General features: G+C 44.8%; 1 protein-coding gene across 1 annotated transcript in view; it reads left to right on the top strand.

The window, feature by feature from the left end:
* LOC120947948 (uncharacterized) overlaps nt 1-21,393 on the top strand; it is a 62,334-nt gene extending 40,941 nt beyond the window's left edge. Inside the window, exons 2-9 of the mRNA XM_040363809.2 lie at nt 8,265-8,362; nt 10,114-10,144; nt 10,613-10,692; nt 12,026-12,170; nt 13,132-13,499; nt 13,778-13,930; nt 14,632-14,814; nt 18,843-21,393. Coding sequence (XP_040219743.2) covers nt 8,282-8,362; nt 10,114-10,144; nt 10,613-10,692; nt 12,026-12,170; nt 13,132-13,499; nt 13,778-13,930; nt 14,632-14,814; nt 18,843-19,355 — 1,554 coding nt within the window. The 5' untranslated portion in view covers nt 8,265-8,281 and the 3' untranslated portion in view covers nt 19,356-21,393. The remainder of the gene's footprint in view (nt 1-8,264; nt 8,363-10,113; nt 10,145-10,612; nt 10,693-12,025; nt 12,171-13,131; nt 13,500-13,777; nt 13,931-14,631; nt 14,815-18,842) is intronic.
* Nucleotides 21,394-23,673: the final 2,280 nt, after the last annotated feature.

The raw sequence follows: 23,673 nt of genomic DNA, 5'->3' as shown, positions 1-23,673 counted from the left end.
TGAGCTTTCAACGGTTATGTGGAGAGGGGCTTTCATGGGTGGCACAACGAGTGTGAAATCACTTTTTTCCTCTGACGCACTCTCGGATGAGCGTTTAGTGGAGCCGGGCTGGAATGTGTAGTACCTTGGATTGCATTCTTCACAGCGAAAGGGGAAAGGCCTCAGCGTTGGACTGGTCTACTCGTCTGCTCATAGCCGTGTAATTCCTGTACCGTGCGCTGTGGATTTACTGCCCGGGTGGGAAAGTTTGCCAGCGTGGGGGACTACTTGTACCCGCACGTGGTCCTGGCGCTGGCGGTGTACAATTGTCAGTACGTGCTGAAGTAATCGTACTGTTCGGGGGTTTTTTGTTTGGTGTGAGAAAGAACGGGAGGTTCCAGCGCGAGACTTTCCTTGCCTGCGGATGAAAAGCGCCCGCTCTCGGAGTGAAAGATGAAGTTTCAAGGAGGGACGAAGCCCTGTACTGCCGCGCTCAGCAGGGGAAAGTTTCTTACTTGGTCGTTTGGACAGCTTCAAATTAACCTGTGGGCCGAGAAGCGGACGAATGTCGGCACAAATTTATTGACCGGAAAATCAGAAGCGATTGCAGCCAGAGAGCGAGATTGCCGGAGGATTTGTTGGAGCTTTCGTTGAACAGGGTGAAAAACTTTCTACCTAAGTTTTATTGATGGAAATCTAATCTTCGGTTATATGGATAAGGTACATTGGTGAGTTAAGAAGGTCAATCATAGCCTCAGGCAAAAAGTCTGACAGTTTATAAAAGAAATGAATCCATTTTATGTTTTATTAAAATGGAACATTTTCTTTGCAACATTCATAGCAAACATATGCTAACTCCACATTGCTTCAAAAGCATTGGTTTCCGTAAAAGTTTTGACCAGCGAGCAACAGCCAAACATCCGCTGTGGGGGAAAAAGTTAATTCAAGCCGTGCACAGCCCACTTACATCGCCGTTCCGCCGTCTTGCACACCACTCATTAGAGTGAGAGAGATCCTTCGGCTTTGGGGTGTCGGTGTAAACGTGCGAAAAGTCTTGAAGTGTGCTGCCACCGTTCAAGATCCTTGTAAGACACACAACCGCAAACGTGGAGAGCGCCTGGAGTAAGGGGCAAGATGGATTTGCCGACGAGCAGTATGTGAGAAAGCGTGTGTAGAAAGTAGTTTTCTTTCCCAACATCCATTTCGCAACTACTTGCTAACGTGGCAGGGAGACTCATTCCACCGTACATTCCCCACCTCTACCCCCAAACAGCGTAATGCGAATGGGCTAGTCACACACAATTATGGGAGAGCAAGTTTTACGGTTCTGTAAATACATCAGTCGAGAAGTTTGCCCAACTTTGCACTACCGGATCTCAGCTCGGGTCTCCGGGTGCCGGATGCCCTTTCTTGAGAGGGGCCGTTGTACAGCTGCACACAAGACAGTCGTCTTTTTCCTCTGGCGCTTGGGTTTCTTTTGGTTTCCTTTTTTGGGGGCTGTAGATTGGGTTGTAGAAAGAAGGAAAAATAAATCGGACTGCAAGAAACCAACCGATGTTGCTTTGAAAGTGCACAGTCGAGAAGATCTTGCCAAAAGGGTTTAACTTGGCCCAACTTTGGCATCAAGAAGCGCAACCCAATCGGAGTAGCATTGCATTTGGGAAAGCAAATAAAAGCAAGACAGGTGACAGAGTGAAGGAGTAGTACGGGGTGACCACGTTCAACCCCCCAAACCACCCTTTCGAATCAGGAATGTGTAATTGAGCCATTTTGCAGAGCAAACGATTGTTCGCCTCAAATTACACAGCATTCCGGGGTTTGGGGTTATGCCGGAAATGGAAAGCAGGCGGACGAACGAAAAATGGGCCATACTTCCTGATAAGGAATTAACTCTACGCCTGCAAAGGAATGCGAAGGTGGCACCGGAAAAGGGTCCAAGTACATGGTACCGGGCACGAAGTTTTATGTGCAATCGGTGAAAATGGATTGGAATTATACGTGCGGGAATTACTGCAAGCTGAGATTAAAACCCGGGGCAGGTCGGGAAGTCTTTGGAATCACCGCACTGAGCTCTGCGCTTGGTTCTAGTGTGCTGTCCTAGGTGAAGCTGTTTTGCGAGGGAAGTGTTTGCAGGTTGAAGTGAAATTATTGAAATTCTTTCGTGTTTCGAAAAGCCAACGTGGTCGCTCGGTGAAAGAAGTTCAGCAACACGTAGTAGAAGTCTTAGCCCCGCTGCTGCTGCTGCCAACTTTCGTAATGGTTGGCGGAACGATTTTCGGAAGGAGGAATTCTGAAAGCCACAACTGTGTTGAAGAATATTGGAGGGTGTACATGCTTTTTTAAAATATTATGCGTTGTGACTTCTTGCGTTTTTCACTGGCGAATGAAGTGCTTCTTTTTTGGTAAGATGGCTCTTTTTCTATTCCCATGTCGGCCCTGTAAATGGTATACGTTTGCCCTTTCACAGAAGCGCGCAGTACGCCACCCACTTAAGACGTGTCTGGAATGTTGTGGCTTTTGTACCACAGCTTGTAGGGGTTTTTCTTATGGCGAAGCCTTTATTCTTTGTTTGGCTGTTGGAGAACATTGAATTGTTTCATCGTGTGAATTGGAAGCCTAGTCTAAGGGTGTATTATTGGTGTTTTAGGAATACGACTATTTTCACAGGCAATTGATTATTGTGTTTAATGTTCAGCGTATTTGTGGTTTAAATTTAAGTTTGTGGAAGGTGATATTCAAAGCAGTTCAACCACTATCTATTGGTGATTATTATTTATTTTTCTAACTCTAACCTCCTTCTGAGATTAATGTTATTTGCATCAGAAAACGACTCGCTTTTGACAGAAACATAAAAAATCCGCATTGAATTTAAATGTAATATACTTACGGTGTACATTGTGATTCACAATGAATCATGGTTTCTTCAATTGATAGTGAATGAAATGATTCGTATATTTACGAAAGGATGTTCTTCCTTTATTCATGAGTTTGTTTGCCATGGCAATTGAATATGGAATCAACGGTCATACATCTCATTTAAGAATTCAACGTTAACGAATCGTTGCAATTTAACCTACTCTGCGTGATCTTCTTGATTGAGGGCGCTACGTGTGAGTCTGGGTATTTCCCAGTGGCTGCAAATCAAAGATCGCTTGTTAGTTTTGCTCAACTTGACGCATCTAAGACAATATTTATTTACTGAGGATCTAGAAGGTAAACAATCGCAGGCAAACTATGATGACTTAGAAAATAATACTTTCTATAGAAATCATCAACTATTAACAACAAATCCGTTCCAATCTTAGCCTTCCATACATCCGGTGGTACACAACTCGACCGATTTCGAAGAATTTCACAAGCATAGCAAATGAAACGATATTTAATTAGAATAAATGTTCGATGCATGCGCTCTTGCTCTGTCGCTCGGTGTGGCGCTCCAAAGGCGTCAATTTGAGCCGCTCGTTTTCGTAACGTAAGCAAATGTGAGTCTGCTGAATAACGAGCAGACAAATATTATCATTGCGGATTAAGTAATTTCCATACGTCGGGTTTTTGGAAGTCAAATGCCACCCGCAGCCCGGACGATGGCGATGGCCTTTTAGGCGGAGCCATGCTTCTGGCTGGCTGTAGGCCCACGATTGCCCACGACGGTGTAGAATCACAGCAGCACCGTGTGCGTGTGTGCTTCTCCCCGAGAGCTTCATCATGTGTTTGTCACTGTTTCTTGTTTTTTTTCTTGAATGCGTATACTCATGTTTGTTACGGTTTTCTTAAATTAGATGATTCCTAACAAATGAGATGGAGCAGGCTGAAACAGATTCCGCGTAGGACATCATCGCTCCCGGAGGTTCCGTTCTCGCCGGGGCCATGCTGGTTCGATGGCCTCGGTTCTGGCCACTGAATAATGTATGCTCGTCACCGGCAGACGATGTGTTGAAACGAATTGCCTAGTAAAGCTGTATGAATATTCGATACTGATGAAAATTCGTGCTGCGAGCTGACGACTTTTGCTGTGGCGGATGCGAGCTGCCTGCTCAACACACTCCGGCACGGGGCAGCGGATGGCAATCCTTGGTGACGGCGGGGCTGGGGTCGGTGCTGGTGGAAAGGTGGATAGGGCAACTTACTTTCCCACAGAATTATCTCTACAATCAGCCGAATTTACGGGCCGGGGGAAAATAAAACACAATTTATAGGCAATAAATATAAATTCGATTACTTAACGCTTCACACCTCGCACGCGCGTGGTGAGGTCGGCTGCGGTTCGGCTCATGGATAGGTTTGGTTGATTGCACGTGAAATATTCGCTTGTGATGAAAACCACAAGCAGCAAAATGGTACGTGTGCTAGCGGGAGATGGTAATACTGAACCTACCGTTTCTTTCCGGATACATACACGCAATGGGGGAGATGTATAAATACGATCAACCGAAAAATCATTCTTCTCTCCCGCTGCAAAAGGGCTCAGACTCGTACGAAAGGGTAACCAGCCTGACGGAACGAACGTCGGAGTGTCACAGGCCACCGTCACAAAAAAAAAACAAGTAAAATAAAACACAGCGAGCAATGCGTGCCGGGTGAAGATTAGCGGTGTGGGCCCACTTAAGCATAGGACCCACGGGACGCATAATAGAGGACGCAAAGTAGCATTTCGTCGCAACATTTCGATCGATATTTTGCTTCACGTGTCGGGCACGAGCAAGCGAACGACAGAGAGGAGTGAATAGAAGGCTAAAAAAATGGTATCGTCGTCCTTGTGAGGACATCTATTTGGCTTGCCTTTAACTTTCCAGTGTTTAGGTTGCTTTTTTATTTTTGGTGTGCGGGTTTGACGACGTTGTTGTACTGCTGCTGCTGCTGCTGCTGTCGTACAGTTTCTTTCGAGGAAGATCGAAGCAGCGGAAATACGACAAAAAAAACTGACATACTAGACACAGTGTGTGTGTGTGTGTGCTAGAGTCATCATCGGCAGGCTCGAGACGGTAATTTATCGTGGCTTTGGAATGGCTTCGCGGCTGAAACTTTTTTGCATGAACCGCTCGCTTGGAACGCTTTTCGTGAAACGTCATTTGCGAAACATGACGCTGGTTGGGCGCTGGATGATTGTCGGCGTCGGTCGGAGAATTCGTTATTTTTGATGTTTTGACCTATCGTGCATAGCTTCTGGATCCCGGTCGACCTTTGAGCCGACGGTGGTTCTGCGATGGTTACATATTGTTTATTATTATTTTCAGAACAAGCACTGATGGCGGTCGTTCGTTTCCAGCAGTTAGAAGTTTGCTTTTTGTCATTTTAAGGGACAGAGCTGAGCTGGTCGGGAGTGCTTACAGAGCACTTCAATGGCAATGGAAAGGGGACAATATTTATAGAAACCCTTTAAGAGTTGTTCACCGATCGCGTGATATTTGAAGAAGTATTGCAAATTGATGCATTTTTGATATAATTTTAGTAGAAAGCTTACGTCAATTTTGCGCTAAACATTCTCCTATTTATTGAGCAGACGTTTGAAACATAATCTCGTATTATGTCTTTCACATCTCAGTTAAGGCATTTGATTCAAATGCTCCTTAGCTGAGTATCGTCGGAAGTATCGTAAGATCTTTAAGTTAATTAGAGTTGTGTTGAAATTAAATACTTCATTGTTAAATGTTATAGAATTACAATAATATTAAATTATAGTGAAATAAAGAAAAAAAAACATAAAATATTTTACTAAGACTAACAGATTGAGCTAAACGTTGTGCCAACTGTTTTCCTCGTACGCTGCATGCCGCCCTAAAATTGATCACTTAAATAATTCCACGAACAATTGAATTACTTCAACGCTTTACTATCCTCTTCTACTTTGTTCGCTAAGTTTTCTTTTGTGATCCAAATATTTGGCCGGATTTTTCTTCTCCTTCTGGCGAAGCAATTACTGGAACCGTTCTTCACCAACACGACCAGCATAACAATTCCAGCAGCGCTCGTCTGGGCTTGATTAAAACAACCAAGTTTTCCATCACCTTCACTTTAAATATCCACTTGGACGGCTAATTGATCGTTGGCATGCCCGCGGAAAATAAATAAGAAAAACACACAGAAACAGAAAGAACAGAACACAAAAGGAACAGGGAAATAGGGATTCCCCCGTTCCACCGAGGGCGGGGGTGGAAAAGTCCAAAGCTTAAGCAAACAATTGCTTCCGTCGGCAAGTGTTTCAACTGTTTTCACCTGTTCCGCCCGACCCGAGCCAGAAATGACTAACTTTTGCTCTTTCTCGCTCTCTATTTACACTTGCGCCGAACTTTGGAGCCGAGCAAATACACGCCCGAAATGTAGACTGTAACTTAGTGTAGGGAAAGAAGGGCAAAAAGCACCCTGAAGCTAGGAGTGGAAATTTTCTTCACCTTTAAGACCTTTTTCGGTGGCCTTGCTGTGAATGCAGTGTGTCTGTTTGGTTGGTATGGTCTTTTTTTCTTCTTATTTTACACGGGCCCGTAAATGGGGCTGCTAAATTTTCATGAATTGAAGCTTTAAGCAGGCAGCACGGGCTCCACCCCGTTCCCTTTTTTCCGGTACGGTTCGTTACCTCTTTTTATGTTTTACTTTTGTGCAGTGTTTTGCTGCAAATCGAATCACTCTGGTTGGAAACACAGGCTGGAAAGACGCGTGCCAGCGCTTCTTTTGGGGGGTCGAATTGAATCGATACAGCAAAAGCACTGACTGGCTGTAAAATGCACAGAGGAGTTTTATTTCTTACCGTGCCTAAAAGTGTGCCAAAAATTTATGGATGAGGATGGGATATTGGGTATGGATTTTTTTCCACCGACATGGCAGGTATTTTTATGCGACGTCTGCTGATGAAGGCAGCAAGGCCTGGGGCCTCGGCGCTGCAGTACTTTGCCGTGGCTCGGCAACAGAATACAAATGAGGCTGAACTGACAACTTGAAGAGAGTGAGTGAGACCGCATGAGTGGATAAACTGAAATCGAACGTCGGAAAAATGTTCTTCCCCTTACTTCCATTGGAAAATCTCCATTTCATTCAATCAAGGTGTAAGGTAAATCTTACACACGCGACAGCAAAGACTGTACAATGTACACCGAAGTTTCGGTGAGTCTGCTTGCGCCTTTTCACCGCCCTCCTGTTGCTTTCCACGAAGGACACAACAATTTTTCACTAAGTGAAACTTTTGAATAATATAAAACCCTCCGCAACGGTGTTCGGTGGCGGTGTCGTGGCGAAAGTTTCACGCTATTGATACCGGCGGATGGAAAATCACTTCACACATAATCGTACACAGCACGGGGTCCAGGGACACAGGGCAAATGTGGCGGGGAAGGGCGTCTGGGAGGGTGTGTTGGAGGAATCTTAACACCCTGCTTCTTGTTGGACAGAAAGTAAGCGAAAGAAAAAGTGAAAACACAGAAAGAATGGAACAAAGTAAAACCTTCCTTCAATACGCAACATCAACATAGGCTCCCTTTCGTACTGAATGCTTACTTGCTTACCCCCAGGCAAGAAACCGATCCAAGGGATTCTCCCCCTGTACCCCGTGTAAAATGGCAAAATTTTTAGAACTCATTAAAAAAAATCTCGTTACTAAAGTTATTTCCCTCACCTTGTCGCCCGCGTGAGTAACAGACACTAGCGCTGGGTCGCCGGTCCCCTTCTTCGCCTGCCCCAAACAGGGGGATTGGCGAAATAAATGGGCTGAGAAAAGCTACCGTCAACGCGTTAGCTGGCCCATTTTTTTGTACTTCCCATGGTTCCACCTTGGCTTCCACCAACAGCTGTGCACTTCCCCCCGGCACACACACACAAGAAATAATCTGCATGAAATTGGTTAACGGAATAAAAATACATATTCAAAGCGAACGTTTCGGGTCGTCTTCTTACGACGACCGCCGCAGGCAAATGCCGGGCAACGCAAGCATAAGCTTAGGCAGTGGGGGTGGAATCCGGAGGATGTTGTCGTGTTTTTTGTACATTTTTACTCTTGTCCGTTATTTACGCTTTGCTCGTTCAGGGTTTGGCCCGCCAGGTAGGCAAGTTTTACATCCCCCACCCCGTCTCCACCCCGGCTGTACCATGATAAATCGAAAAACGGTGTATCGGTAATGGGCGTTTTGCATTTAATGGCCAGTAGGGCATGGCATAGCAGGGCAGAGCAGAGTGTAATGGAAAATTAGGGCCCAATTGCCTGCTGGGCAAAGACGGACGGTGGCCAGCCCGTAAGTACGCGTGCCTTATTTCTCATATCAACCCCTTTGTTTCTCGGTTTTTTATTTTAAATTTCGCAGAGCAGGCAGGCAGCATCATGTGGCTGTACAGTTGGTTCGGGATCCTGCTGGGTGGACTGCTAGACATTACGGCCTTTTCTATCAACACCGATAACCAGGTAAGTGGGGAAAGTGTTGTAATTGTCTCAAATTTGAAGTGCATTTTTGAAATGATTTTTTGTTCTTTAAATGCATAGCATTCATTTTTTTCCTTTTCTTTCATTGTAAGCATATTGTTTTTTGTTATCGCTTTCTAGCCCATAGCCTCTTAAAGCTCAATGAAATGAATAGAAATGTGATCATGCTACTTACAGTGTAATTTAATTAAAACTTTCACGCCGTAAATGTCAATATCCCGAAACGTGATCGGGCCATGAACGTAAAAGTAATGGTGCGCTTCTTTAAGTAAAAACAAGTGCCCCTTTAAAAAAAGCCCCCTCGAAAAAAGAAGAAGCTCAATTTACACAAAGTCACATTAATTCCCGCCCTACACCTGCAAAGATGCTCACTTTCGGAGGAAGCAAACTTCGGCCCGCCGGTATCGATACTCGCAATAGCAATCGAACGAGAATGTATGGCGTGCCATTCCATAAAGTAGCGCCCCATTGACCACCGTAAATTGTGTCCCATTAAGGTTAGATGTTCGGTTACAAATCACACGCCGTTGCGAAACGCTCGCCAAGCCACGGAGGGAGAGAGATGTCTCTAACTAGTCGCTAAACTTTAATCCCATCGACAAGAAAGTATGAGTTTCACCGTTCTGCGAAAAGGTGAAATGTTAAAGTTTGTACAGGGCGATGTCGCTCATTTGTCTTGTGAGTGTATGCACAAGGTTGCTGTATTTGTTTTTTTTCTTTCTTTGGTTCATTTTCCACTGCATAACTATCCAAGCTTAATGGAGAGACACGGAGCAAACAAGCTGCCAGCTGTAATAAGAACGCCCAGCAAAGCTGCCTCACCGTACGGAAATTGGCGTAAATATGTCACTTTGCTGCCGGCCATAGTTTCCGCTCATGTGCCAAGGGACACTTGCATTGTGGTGTCCGGTGGCTTAGGTTTCCATTTTGCTGGAGGGAGGGAGAAAAGGTTATCACCGGAGAGAAGTGAAAGTTATTGAGATGGTCAGGAAGTAAATTTAAAATTTTACGATGCCCGGAACCGAACCAAAGGCTTCCGGAGATTGCTTCGCAACCGCCCGTGTGCAGCTTCTTTTCGGGCAAACTTTTGCCACACTTTGCCAACTGGAGTGTGGGTATAACAGAGGCACACCAAAAAAAACTTGAGAAGGAGACTTTGTCGATGACATTTATTTCCTGGCTTGGCCTGGCTGTGGCGTTGTTGGGAAAGGTGAAGGGAGCGGGTTTAAAAAAAAAGGAAAATTCTCTCGTTCGTCGGCTTCAACCGTTTGTCCGCTGGCCGGAGAGATTGACTCACCCCGTTGGTGCTGGTGTGGTCATGAAGGTTAGAATGCTTCTGTGTGCAATATAGATTATTGAATATTTACCACTTTGAGGGCAGGATTATGGAGCGCCGCAGGTGAGTGTGTTATGGGTTTTGTGCCTTGAACCGTACGGCTCGTTAGCACTGATTGGATTACGTAGGTTCCGATGGTCAAATAAGAGCATTGAAATGACAATCTACTGTTTTAAGGGCATGGGGATCAATGGGAATGGCATAGTTATTTTAGCTCGAAGCAAATGAAACATACAGAGGACATACGTAACTTTAGTGTAATTCATTATTAAAGGCATTTAATTGTGCTTTTCTTTACGTTATTCTCATTTTCGTGCTTGTTAAAACCCTGCATTTTAAGTGTATTTCTTGTGAAATCGAGAAAATATCATTGATTGCTTCCATTGATCTCTTACAGATTTACGATCCACAAATAGGAGAAAACTATGGTAAGTATTGCAGGACATGCAAATGGAACTCCTGGAATTGGAACGATTGGAATATAATTTATCAAACTAAAAGCCCTCGCAAGTTGGACTTAATTCATATCAAGCAATATTCATAACCCCATCAAACCATCGGAACGTTCGCAGCAAATTCCAAGAAATGCACACTGCTACAATACACCGCCAGTTGGTACCGCTTTTATTAGCAGCACAGCAAACCAATAACTCAAGATGAATCATCGTTATTGAAATGAACGTATTTCTGAGTGCTCGCCTAGTGCTATAGTAGTGTAGGGAGCAAATTGTTGTTACGGTTTCTTGGTATCGGTTCAGCGAAAACATTTGCCACATTGGGTCGGTGTGAGCCGGCAAGAGCTCGGATAGCGCTGGCTTCATTTCCGTTGCCCGTTGGCAATCGCATCGCACAGTGGCAGCAGTGTATTGATTTTTCCTCTCGGTTTTTTTTTGCAGATAGTTGCACGGTAGGAAACGGGACGTACTACCACGGGGAAACGTTCAAGCTCGATTGTCGAACACAGTGCGTTTGTCAGGTAAGTTAGACACCGGCGGGGCAAAGGAATCGGAAAAAATAATAACATATAGTGACAAGCCGTTTGCTGAGGATAATTGTTGGTATGGGGAAAAGAATTATGTATTAATTCAACTTATTCTAGTATAAATAGTAACTTTATCCCTTGAAGACATTTTTCAGTAAATTTGCTGTTCTTAAAGTTGAATTAAAATAAAGAAAAGGAAATAATTTCAATCGTCTCAACAGTCTCACAACTGTTTGGTTTAATGTACCTTTATTTTGTGCTTAGCTGTTTAATCACGTTGTATAGTAACTGAATGAAGAAAAGCAAAGCTGTTTTTCCAGACTTTAACCTTATGGCCTGCTGAAATATGAGCAGCTAGATTAGATGCTTCCAGAAGGTTGCTTCCACCATTCCATGGCCTTCGGTAATTAACTCTTCGCCTTGTTCCAACGTGATAATTACATTTAACAGCACTCGGTACTCTAAAAAAACGGTTCCTTTTTAACACTGTTTCCAAAGATCGACTCCCGTTCAGGTATCATTTACTTTCCTTGTCAACATACACAGCAAAAAAAAAAAGCGGGATGTATAGGAGAAAAAGGTATATTTACTTTGGTGCCATCGTACCGAATTTCCTCTCTACGCTAGGGTTGTGCTAACCGTCTCCTTCTCTCAGGTAGCAGGGTTTTGTGAAATTTTGTCATCATTCCAACCGCCTCCCCTTGGCCACTTTGGCCAGAACCGGTCAATCTGATCCGGTGGTATCGTTTCGGTAATTTTGCTCCAAATTCAATCATGGTCGTCCCAGCGGAGCGTAACGCACGGAAGGGTCCGCACGGTATTCGAATGGTGGAGGAAAATTCGGTTTTACAGCCGTGAACTGTTTGTTGTCTAATCAAACAAAGTTACGGCCCCGGCCCCAGGAAGTGGGAGAAAGGTTTCGTCAGTGACCAACCCGCGCGGCCCATGTAAATACGACGGAAACGAGGTTACTGCGATCGAGAACCGCGCGAACCGAAATTGAGGCCATGGTTTGCATAGCGGAAAACGCAAAGGATATCGATTCTAAAAGAGATTTGTTTTTTTTTGCTTCTTGTTTATATTAAGGTGTGGAAAACCAATTACCCGACAGTCAATATTTGATCTGACTTGTCGTGTTCTATTTTTTTCTTTGGGGTGGAATGCACTACGTTTTTTGAGTGCTTTGTTATAGGATCGTCCAGATAGATCTACAATAGTTTATAATCAAATACATAAAAGCGTCTTGAAAAGACATTAAAAATAGGACACGTATTGTAGTTTGTAATTGTGCATAATTTAATGTTCTATTTAATACAATTTTTCACAGAACGGTCGCCATGCTTGTTCGACGCTGTGTCCACATGAAAATCTGCCACCACCCGTTGACACGTCCATTTGCATCGCTCCCAAGCTGGTGGAACTGCCCGATCATTGCTGCAGAGTGTGGCTCTGCGAGCAGCCAGCAACTGATGGTAAGAATTAACATTTTAAAAGATAAAAGCTTTGTTTAACTATTATTAACATTCAAAAAAGCAAACAGAACATTGTTACAAAGTTAGAGCAGTAAGAACAGAAATGCTTCAAAACAGTTTTCATATCTCACGCTGAGATTCTTACGTGCTCTGCTCTGGTTACATTCACGATGGAAATTGGCCAATCTAAATGGCAACTTTTCCAACGGTTTCCTCCATTCAGAAACCAAAACTTAACCACATACAGCCTGATAGTCATATCTCTACAAAGAGTAGACCGTTCTCCGGTCTACCGTAACCAGGGCCGGAGTGATTTACCGATCGTTCTGACACACATTCCTATTTGTGTGTGTGTGCCGAGATTTGGCTGTGTGTTCCGTGGGCCATCTTCTGCTTCCTATTCCATTGAATCTTTCGAAATTTCGGCAAAAAAGGATGTCGCTTGCTTCCCGCAAAATGTTTCCGTTATCCGTTGCCCGTTGCCCGAACGAGGTTCGTGTCCTGCCCAACGGACGATCATTAATTTGGGTTGTTTTCCGTATTGTGTCGTTTCTTTTTTTTCCTGTCCCTTCTTTTATCTCGAGTGAGAGGTTCTTTTTGTGTGAGATGTATCTTCAACGGCAGGGAGGATACTGTGTGTGTGGTGCTTAATTTGGTTTTACATTTTTGCGGGTTTGCTTTATGCGGTTTGGCGCAGTGAACGGTTGCGAACGGATGCAGCACACACTCAGCTCTGTTCACGGTGCGGTTTTCCGTTATCTGCGTGCCACGTAACGGTAACGGGACTGATGCATTGGTTCACGTCCCCCCCTCCCCGGAAAACCACAGATCCCGGTTGAACAGAGCCCTGGCAGCGAAAACACGTGTCAAAAAAGGCACACAACAAAAAACCAAAGCACACACGTTGGCAAATACACATCTCTGTTGCGATTGTTTCGTTGCATGGTACACCCGATGGCAGTGAATGCGACCTGTTACAACTCGTCCACCACGCTGTGGTCACCGTGCTCGCAGAGCTGCGGTATCGGGACGTCGACCAGGAACATCACCACAACGCCCGGCTGCCAGAAGCTCAGCACGATACGGCTGTGCGAGAACCATCGGTGCAACCGCCCGGGCAATAATTACTACATCCCCGGTGAGTACGCGACCGAGGGGCTGCCGGGCCGGGGTAACGCTGATCGCGCGGAAGATGGACCGACGGACAGGGATGGTGACCGTTCCGGTGTCACCAGCCGCAAACAGCGACCGTACTACGATGGCAGCAGTGGTGGCTACAGCGCTCCCAACAGCGTTTCTTTGCTCAGCGAAAACGAACATCGAAGACGGGTAAGTGGCGGGTGGTAATCCGCGTTTGGAGCATCTTCTAAATCTGGCGAGCAGCACTGGTGTGTGTGGCTGTGTGGCCAGTGTAGAAGATAATCTTCCATCGGCTCATTAAGCTTGAATTCCGCTCGCGGCGTTTGGCGGTGAAAAATTTAGCACAGTTGCGTCACGGTGCGCGCGGGCAAGGATGAATAATTATCTAATGACTTTCGATCCTGCTCTTCCTCCTTCTCTCTCTCTCTCTCGCGTGATCTCATTCATGGCAAACTACTATCCGGCAGAAGGGTCACGAGTGCCGAAGCATTCAGCGGACGGCTTCCTCCCGGTTGCGGCTCGGTCCGTGCGTTTCGCGGAAGCTTTACCGACCAAAATCCTGCAGCCTGTGTCAGGATTCCAGCATGTGCTGTGTGCCTTCAATAACCACTACTATTAAGGTAAGCAGTGAGGGTGAAATAGGAATTAGTGGGTGGTTCGTAATCGATAGGGGAGGAGCGGATATCATTATTCGTAAATATGTGTGTTTGTATAACAATCTGTTGGCATCGTCATTAGGCACAATGTGGAAGCTGTGGCGATGCGTCTCTGGAGCGTTGTTTAATTGATAGTAAATAGTTTTTAAATAGGAGCGATTTGTTGGGTTTCACTGTAAGGATGCTGAAGACAAAAATTGAACTTTACTCAGGCAGATTTTTATTGCGAATGATAAGCAACTAAGAGTCTAATTTATTATGCTTCTTATAGTAACATGAAAGTTTATGCTTTAAACTTCTTTTATTTAAAGATAATATTGAAAGAATTAGACGTGCAATTTGAAAAAGCCTTTTATCGATTACAAAACCTAAAACAAGCCATAAATAAGAGTACCATTTGGTCGAATAAAAACATAAAATTGTAGAATAGCTACTTACAAATCTGAACTGAACTTAGCCTAACATGGTTTATGTGTCAATGTCTTACACTAGATTTAACGTCCATCTCAAAACCCATTTCAAAGTACCCAGCTTTTCACATCATTGTGGTTTTGCCGGATTTACATGCAATCGGAGACTTTACGTGGGATCTGATTAGTGCACAATATCCTCCGCTCAATGTACCGCCCTAATGCTCATTTGATGTTTCTTTTACTAATCGGCAGGTTGAATTACTGTGCCCTTTGAACTCGGGCGATCCGTTCGACTTCATCGAGCACGGGTACGACCTGTGGGACAGTGCGTCGATCGATCCGCTCGACCAGGAGATGCTGCAGTCGCGCCAGATCCACATCGAGAACAAGTACGTCGACGTCCAGTGGGTGCTGAAGTGCGAATGCGGTCCAAAGGTGAGTACGGTGGCACGCTCTCTCCTTCGAACGGTGCGCCGGTCATGAAAGTTTTATTCTACTCGACACGGCCAAACCACGGCCAAACCAGTGCAACAATCAACCAGGAAATGAACCTGCAAAGGTATTCTGGTTGACCGAGCAGGACACAGCCTCGCTATGGCTTTGATCTACCGGAGGGGCAGTGGTCATACCACTGCGACTCACAGCCGGATAGGTTGGGTTGCTACAAACAAGAAAGAAGAAAGACGACAAATTACACCATCACATGTGGCGAGGCAATGCTCTCGACCGAGGCCCTCCACCAGACGGTTGGACAGTTTGTGCGGCAAAAGACCGGCATACCACAATGTATTAAAATAAATTGGTTCATTTCCGGGACAAAGTGCTGCTGGAGTGTGTCCGGCCATCGTCCACCGCTGATGACCATTCTGGGTCATGCAAAGTACGGGCGAATAAATTACTACAGCCTCTGTATCACCCAGGTTTCGAGGCAGGATTGCAGGGACGACTTCTTTGTCGCTATGTTTCCCACTCTATCTATCTCTCTTTCTCTCTGTGTTTGGCTATGTGTTTGCGAGGGGCTTGTTCCCTCCGCTCTGTTCGGCTGTATCCAGACTCGCTTTGTGGTTTCGGCCACGCTTTCGGCCGGTGAGAGACATCTTGATTGCTTCGTGGTGGTATCTCTCCACTTTGCGATAAGTCCCCAAGCCCTCGAGCCAACGTGCGTTACACAGCCAGCCAGCCAGCCAGCCAGCATGGATGACGGTGGACGAGCCCCGGCCCAAGACCGAAACGTTGGAGGGCAAAAGTTCAAAGGGATAACCCTTATGTCGAGTGCGGATAAGCAGCAACGAAGACGAGGCATCGAGTGCGCCACTTAGCAGTAGCGGAGCCACTGCCGTAAGCGGAGAAAATTGAGCACAGACACAGATGAAATGGATCATTAAGGCTCTTCCCCCTCCCGGAACGGGGCTTTTGTGTGTATGTGTTGTGTTGTACACGCGCTGGATAAGCATGTTGTTTGTTGGTTTTTGCAGCCGACTACCAGCAGCACGTTTCAGGTGCTGGAAAAATGCCCCCAGAACTCCACAACATCATCATAATCATCAAAACAGGTAGAGGTGGGATGAAGTTCCACTGTTCGATATCGGTGCTGGGCGAGTTTCACAATTCTAAAGCCTCCAGCTGTAGGTAGTTTTGTAAGCGATTGGTTTCGGGTACACCCGTACTGCTGCCCGATTGAACCGTAGAACATATTTACCTTTTTGTGGAGCAACCAGTGTACCGAGCGATAACCTCAAAACCCACAAACCCCGTGCTCCTCTAACCAGCATCCAGGAGTGGTAGTACTTCCTGTGGCGGGCGGCAAAGACACGCTGCTGCCGGTGCTGCTGCTCCATTTGCGCAATCAAAACAATTTCCATAACACTTTCCAATCACCCGCATGCCCACGTATCGAATTGTGGCCGCAGGCACAAGCGCCTTCCCTCCGTCGAGCAGCACGACGGCCCCGAGAGTTGGGTAATAAGGATGTCATTAAGAGAGGTTCGGAGGTTCGATGCAAGCAAGATACATAAAATCGAACGATAACGGTTATGGTGTGCTCCTGAAATCGGAAACCCACTACCAGATGTGCAAACGTGCTGTTAAGGAGCGTGTGTGTGTGTGTGTGCGTGTCTTGCCTGCAGCGTGGAAGTGGAAGCGAACGAGCGCGTGTGTGTGTGTGTGTGTGCAAGAAAATTGGTTTACGAAAAACGTTTGCCTACCTTCGGGCGAAACACACACCGGTGATAAACGTCTTGTGCCGGTGCTTACAAATGGGTAACTTCGCACGCCATGGAGTATAAGGGTGTGTATAGCGCACCTTCTTCTCCACTGTGGGATGGATTGAAGGAGGGTTTTCTTGTCATTTTCTCGCTTCTTTCAACTCCTACTTCCCTTGCAGGCTTGCACGTTGAAAGCATGTGCAAACCGGGCACACCGAAAAATGTGTTGAATGAGAGCTATATGTCACGGGGACTTCATCGGGCCGATGCCAACATTACGTGTAACCCGCAACGGAGAAACAAAAACGGCACGCCATGCCACGCCAGCTGAGCTTTTCGTTGGAGTAGGGTAGGAGCAAGTGTGGTACAATAGCTGGAGAAAATGTCACAACGATTACAGGCGGGTCGCTTTGTTATCAATCATCGTGAGTGACAAGCGGGAATCTCTCCGCTAGTAGTAGCAGCAGCAGCAGCAGCAGAAGGCTAGCAGATTTGAAGCTAGATGATGTAATCGCACATTCGGTGTAAGTTTTCAGCACATTTGTGTGGAGCGCTCGATATGCTTATTTTCGGTGTGCGGGGTGCGATGTTCAGAAAGGGGAAAGAGCACCAGTCCTCCACGTCCATGTAGATAGGGGGGAAAGTTTATGGAATTCTCGTGTAAATAATATCTGTTTTGACTAATGATAGTACCGTGGCAGGATTGCAAGGTGTGGGTTTTGTTGGAACTTCAGCCGAGTGACGAACTACAGCTCGGCCCGGTCCGGGTATTAGCACGTCTGACAGATACGGTGATACGGGACGGGCTTGTTAACGGACCGTGGTTTACCGTGGTTCGGGGATTTCATGCAGCGATTTCACAACCTGACTGTGGATGGTCGGTGTATGTGTCTATGTTTTGCATAGTTTTGCTGAGTGAGGGACATCCATCAGAAGAACAATAAGGCCCACATTAATTCATAGCCCACAATCGTTTACAAGACTATTCGGGAAATAGTAAAATGGTATGATGGTATACAGGTGGTGACGATTTAATCATGAAACTGTTGAATATTTATGACAATGGGTCATACCTTGAATGTTGCTTAAGTGTTTCAGGAATGGTGTGCATAATGTGGCGAGTCTTAAATTCCAATACGACTTGGCCAGGTTACAGGACTACACTGTGCAATTCCCAGATGCTCTTTAAACTCAAAGAGAACATAACGTTAAACTGATTTTGAGTTATGACCGAGTGAGGAAATGATCTTTGACTCATACCGGTTCTATAGCATATCATGAGCCCATACCGGTAGGGGAACTGATCTTCTACAACCTATAATGATCTTGGAACGAAGCCTGAAACCATAATGGCCCTAGCATTGATACCTGACTCATATCTGTTCTGGAATTCATCCCATACCCAATTCAATCGTGGAACTAATTCTGTTCACCGATCCTGGAACTGAACCGGAACCAAAATTGATCATTTAACTAATCCCTTTTTTAGTTATATCCAAAAACTGAACCTGTTTCAGTTTCAACAATGGAACGGATTGTTTCCCAAAAAGGCCCCAGTAACTGATTCCGTAAGAATACTGGTTAGCAAATCATACCGGTAACGGCTTTTTTTAATTCTCAGAATTCACTCTCAGAACACTCAGAACTCAAAATGGAAGTGTAAAATTAGGTTAGATTTGTTTGTCTTTGTTAAAGTATCATAGCGTTTACTAGCTCGTTGTTCTTGGATTAAAGAAAATAACAAAGAATTCGGGAACAGTCTTCAACTCATGAAAACATGCACGTCATGGGTTCCAGCCTCATATGGTCGATATAAGGTCGATGATATGGAGGAATAATTCGGATGAGAAATTACTAAACCAATATCAACATAAACACGATAAGACAATTTTAGAATTTTTCAAAATGAAGTCAACATGTTTAACCATATTGATTCTCAACCAGTTGCAAATCATTTCCACGACCGCTATCCGAACGAGATTTTTAATTCCCTTCATCTCCACCAACCTAGCACAACATTGTTCGGCCTTGCTCGAGTTGTACAAGAAATGCAATTAATTTGTCGTTTATTTTCAACTGCAAACGATCTTTGCCCCCCCCCCCCCCGCCCTCTTCATCCCTCGCCTTACCAGCCCACAAACCTCTTCATCAGAGCGGAACACAACACTCGCGTTTTGTAGTCAGCACACCGTCTTGTTTTCATCACAAAACCGTCATTTTTCCCCTCTCTTTCTTTCTGTCTGTTTTTCCATTTCCCAGAGCAAAAACTGTCACCCCCGGAAGTCGGCGGGATCATCATCGGGTGGCCACTCGAGCAGAACAACCGACCACCACCACCAGCAGCAGCAGCACCAACAGCGACAATTGGGCTCATCTGACCCGCAACCAGCGAGCGCAGCGGGATCCACAGCGGCCGAGCAGCAGCGCAACAGCACCGCATATCGCACGCTGCTGGGAAAGGCACGTCCGCACGGGGCGCAGGACGTGACCGGGACCGTGGGTAGAGCCGACCCACCCGTCGACAACACGGATCCCGTCGACTACTACGATGGCGGTCAGAGCGCTCGGAAGGGCCACAAACATGCGGGTCACCATCGTTCGTCGGTGCATCGGCGTCTGGTGCACCGTGGTCTGCATCACCGACAGCAGCAGCAGCAGCAGCAGCAACAACAACAAAACCGACAACCCGATCCATTCGGCAGCTGGAACGATGCCAGCTCGACTGTTGTGGATGGTAGTGAGGAGCTGCTGAAGCGGGTTCATCGAACATAATAAACTGCTGGCCGAGAATCGCGCGTGTGTGCGCGTGTGTGAGTGTGTCCGGTGTACGGCAATCGATGCGCGGGGTTGAAATTCAATGCGGAAATGCAATTGGCGTACTTCCGCTTCCGGCTAGGCTGGGCTAAGGATCGGTCCCTTGTGATGCTGACTAAACACACAGACATACACACACTCACACATAAGCACACATCACACATATGTGAAAGTTCTTCGAAAGTGCTGTCATATTGTACATCGATGCGTACAAATATCGCCTCAGACGGTGCAAGTTTTTTGTTTCCAGGTTTCGGTTTTCGTTGCCAAGGGATCTTTTTTTGTGTCCTCCCGATGGGCTTGGTTTGCTCTTTGCAAAACTATTTCCCCACCACACCGGGGAAACAGAGCATCATGCGACATGCAAGAGAAAGAAGAAGAAAAAAAAAACACACACACACACATATGCAAAGCTAAATCCCTTACGGAATGTAGACTCACCTGCAAAAGGGAAAGAAGAGGTGCGCTGCAGATGCAATCGAATCGAATTGCTGCTGCTTGTACATAGTTTTTAATGGAATTCTCGATAGTGAGTGATGCAGCAGAATGAGATCGAAGCAAACAAAAAAGGAAGAAAAAGCAAATAAACAAACCCATCCCTGACGTTCTAGTAGAAGAGGTACGAGAAGGGAAATGGTCAAGTTTGGGAGCGTTTCTGATTCCTTATTTGCTCGGGAGTAGATCAGCTCTTTCTCTGTTTTTTTTATCCGCCCCACTGCTTGATGATGCTCTAGATGGCAGAGCTTTTTTTTTAAGTGTGGATGCATAGAAGAAAGCTTGCGCAAAACTTTATTAAATGCTGTGCTGCCTTGCAGTGGAGCGGCAACTCGTGTAGTTAATTTGTTCAAGCGTGACTTTATTATAAGAATGCACACATAGAGAAAGAGTGCAAAAAAAAAAAAAACAAACTTATACTATTATCCCGTGGAACCAATTGTAGCGCGAAATAGACAGTGAATGGATGGACGATTTTTATCGTGCATGGTAATGAACTACCCCGGTACGGTAGTTGCATCCGGCAGTGGAAAAGCAAGTGATAAAACGTAAGTAAACGAGAGAACTAAAAAAAAATAAGAATATTCCCGAACATACACATCAAGCTACATTGCATCACTCGCATCTATTGCGACCGCGAGGTGTAGAGAAAAACCCGGACGGTGAAGTGCAATGCTTGGAAAACCCGCAAGGAGAGTAGCAAACCTGATCCGCAAAACCACCATATCCCCACAGAACCTCAGAGCCAGTGTGTGTGTGTGTGTGTACGTGTGTAGAAGAACAGAAGACATAAGCATCAACGTGACTATTATTATCATCATCATCATCATCATCATACCACTGCTACCACTACACCTTACTAGCTACAACTACTACTACTACTACTATTACTATTCACCCTTCCCAAAACCACAGTTTCGTATCAACGTGAATGGTTTCAAACAAACTCTTGATAGGTCTTTTACTGTGTGTCGTGCGGAAAAGGTGGAACAGGGAAAAAAGGAAACGAAACATAAATCCATGCTTTAGTTCCCTTCTGCGGGCTAGCGCTTCTTCCGGCGAGGGAGTCGCTAGTTCGAGAAGTTGCAGTCATCACTGCATACCATTGCGGGTGGGTAATGAGTGTATGAGTATGTAGGTTCTTGAGAGAGATGGGTTTCCTTCTATTTCTTTGTGGCTGCGTAGGTTTAATGCTGCGTTCTTTGCGATTGCTCTTATAAAACGAGTGCGGAGCGAGGTCAGTTCGCAAGAAAGATGAAGGCAAATCGGCAAAAGAAAATTAGGTCACGCTGTATGCTCGAAAAGGGGGAAGGGGCATTTTTTCCGCGATGCAGCACACTCAACGGCGATAGGAGAGGAGTGCACACAGCCCACAGATACAATTCCACGGACCAAAGCAACTCACAAGTGATTGAACTCAATGCGTGGTGAGTTTGGTATTATAAATAGGCACGGTAGAAAAGGGGGTGAATGGAACATGTTTTTTGTATTATTTAAAAAAAAAACTTTAGAGAAAACATTTTTAGAAGCTTCTTTTCTTAATCATTGTGCTTCGCTCTACTCATATGCATGCGTAATAATTTCTAAAAGAGGGATTAAAGTATGCTTTCCTTAGTATCATTAAAAAAATAGTACTTAGCTCTCATCATCGTCAAGTTTCCACCATTTATTTCCAAACTATAAAGAGCCTCTAATCTGTTGGGAAATAATTGTTTGCAATTATGTTTTATTCCTTTTCGCTTAGTTACGATTAAATCCCTCTCTGCGCCGTTTCAATCGGTGTATAATGTGAATGCAGAACAAGATATAAACACACACCTCAACCAAGAGGAAGGAAAGCTTTTTCGATTTTACTGCACTGGAAAGGACTCGAACAGTGTAGCCGAGTGTAGTGTTAAAAACAAACAACAAAAAAAAAAACAAAAAAACTTAGTGAAAATTATACATACTATATTCTCAACCCTCTTCTGGCGGGATACCTTAACCGTGTATTGCGGTTAATGAACAAGCTCTTCTCCAACACTCCTTGACACAAGTACACCTATACAAACACTCTCAGACGCGTGGATGAGAATTCTATTCGATGCATATACAGACAGACCCAAACAAACCCGTACTCACGATTGTACAAGCCACTTCACAGAATTAGTTATTCTGCACACAAGAGCACAAGAAACTACAAACTACAAGAACAAGACATCGCCACCACTTTCACTGAGCGAAATAGTTAAAAAGAGCAAAAGGATTGAAATTATGTGTTTGTGTAAGCGTGTGTGTGTTTGTGAGCGATAGAGAAGGAGCGAAATGAATGAAACGAGTGAAATATCAATGCACGATACGTATGTAAATATGAAAATAATACTAGACAAAACCCCCGCTCACCTTCGTACGAATGTGAACTGCTAAACCTTCACCGCATCCTTGGAACGATTAGTAGACGAGAATGTGATGGTGAGGGTGGTGTACATGAAGTGCATCGGAAGTCGAGGAAAAGGGCTAATTTTCACAACCAAATATCACAGGACAAAGTGGCTCGGTAGCACGCGTGGCAGCATCGGTTTGCGAGTGTTTAAAAGCAAAGAATAAACTTGTATACTCAAGCAGTTTGCTATCAATTACCGAAAGGGTATTGAGATGGGAGGTGAAGTGGTGATGTGTGAAGCAAATGGTCATGCATTGCAATGTAACCGACTCCAACGGGTAGGGTGATATGGAATGGGATAAGAAAAATAAAAACGACAAAATGAATAGATGATGTGGAACGTGGTTATGTTCATTTGAAGTAATCCGAACTGTCGGACATTTAGTAAATTTCTTTTACGATGGAAAAGGGGGTAAGTAAAGGATTTGTTTAAGAAATGTATTTATTGTTAGTGTCTCTCTTTCCTGTATTATATTCACTCATTTTCTAGCACCAAATGAAATGAATAGATATGTTTTAGAGTATTCACGTTGGCTCGCGTATTTTTAGTATAAACGTAATGAACGTAACGTAAATGATGTTGTTTTTTGTTTTTAATAACTGAATTTACCAGTTCCACAGCAATGTAGGGGTCAAAATCAAGATAAACTAATTTTAACCCGTTACCGGAAACGAAACTGATTCTTAACTCATATAGGATGCAGATTTCGAACCAATAACTCGAGCAGTTTCTGGAACTTAAACAAAACTCATATCGGTCCTTAAACTGGTTTCTGAACCTTTGCCGATCCTGAAGCAGGCCCCAAAACATACCAGTTCTTGTATCGCGTACGGTATAGGTTTGGGACGAGTTCCTGGAACCAGTTTGAGTTCAGAGCCTTATACATAAGAGTGCAGGCTCATTTCCGGGATCTGCTATCGTTCAGAATAAGTAGATTAATTTCTCATCACATGTGCTTTGGGTTGATGCAACACTTGGGAATAGCGTTGAATAGCCCTGTAACCATGCCAAATGAACTAGGTTTAGAGTAAATTTCGTTGAGCCTATAGGCGGAAATGTCGCTGTGCAACAAAGGTGCTTTACCCCGTATCGGATGTTCCTGAGAGTTTCTCCTAAAATGAAGTACGAGCCTTTCTGTGGTTGGTGTTTGAATACAATTATGATGTGTTATAATAGAATAATGTAAGGGTTAATAATAGAAGAGTGTTATTTCTTAGTTATTTGTCTTTTTTAACAGGGATTTTGAGCCTATTGGCCTCATTCACCGTTACTCAAACCAGAACCAGATGTAACTTCATGCGCACAGTTTAATGCCTGCTCATATTACAAACCCCACACTTTTCCTCTTTATCATTCTA

This window comes from Anopheles coluzzii, chromosome 2 (assembly GCF_943734685.1).
Source record: "Anopheles coluzzii chromosome 2, AcolN3, whole genome shotgun sequence".
NCBI lineage: Eukaryota > Metazoa > Arthropoda > Insecta > Diptera > Culicidae > Anopheles > Anopheles coluzzii.
The sequence above is the reverse complement of the archived record's forward strand: the minus strand, read 5'-3'. Positions and strand labels throughout refer to the sequence as shown.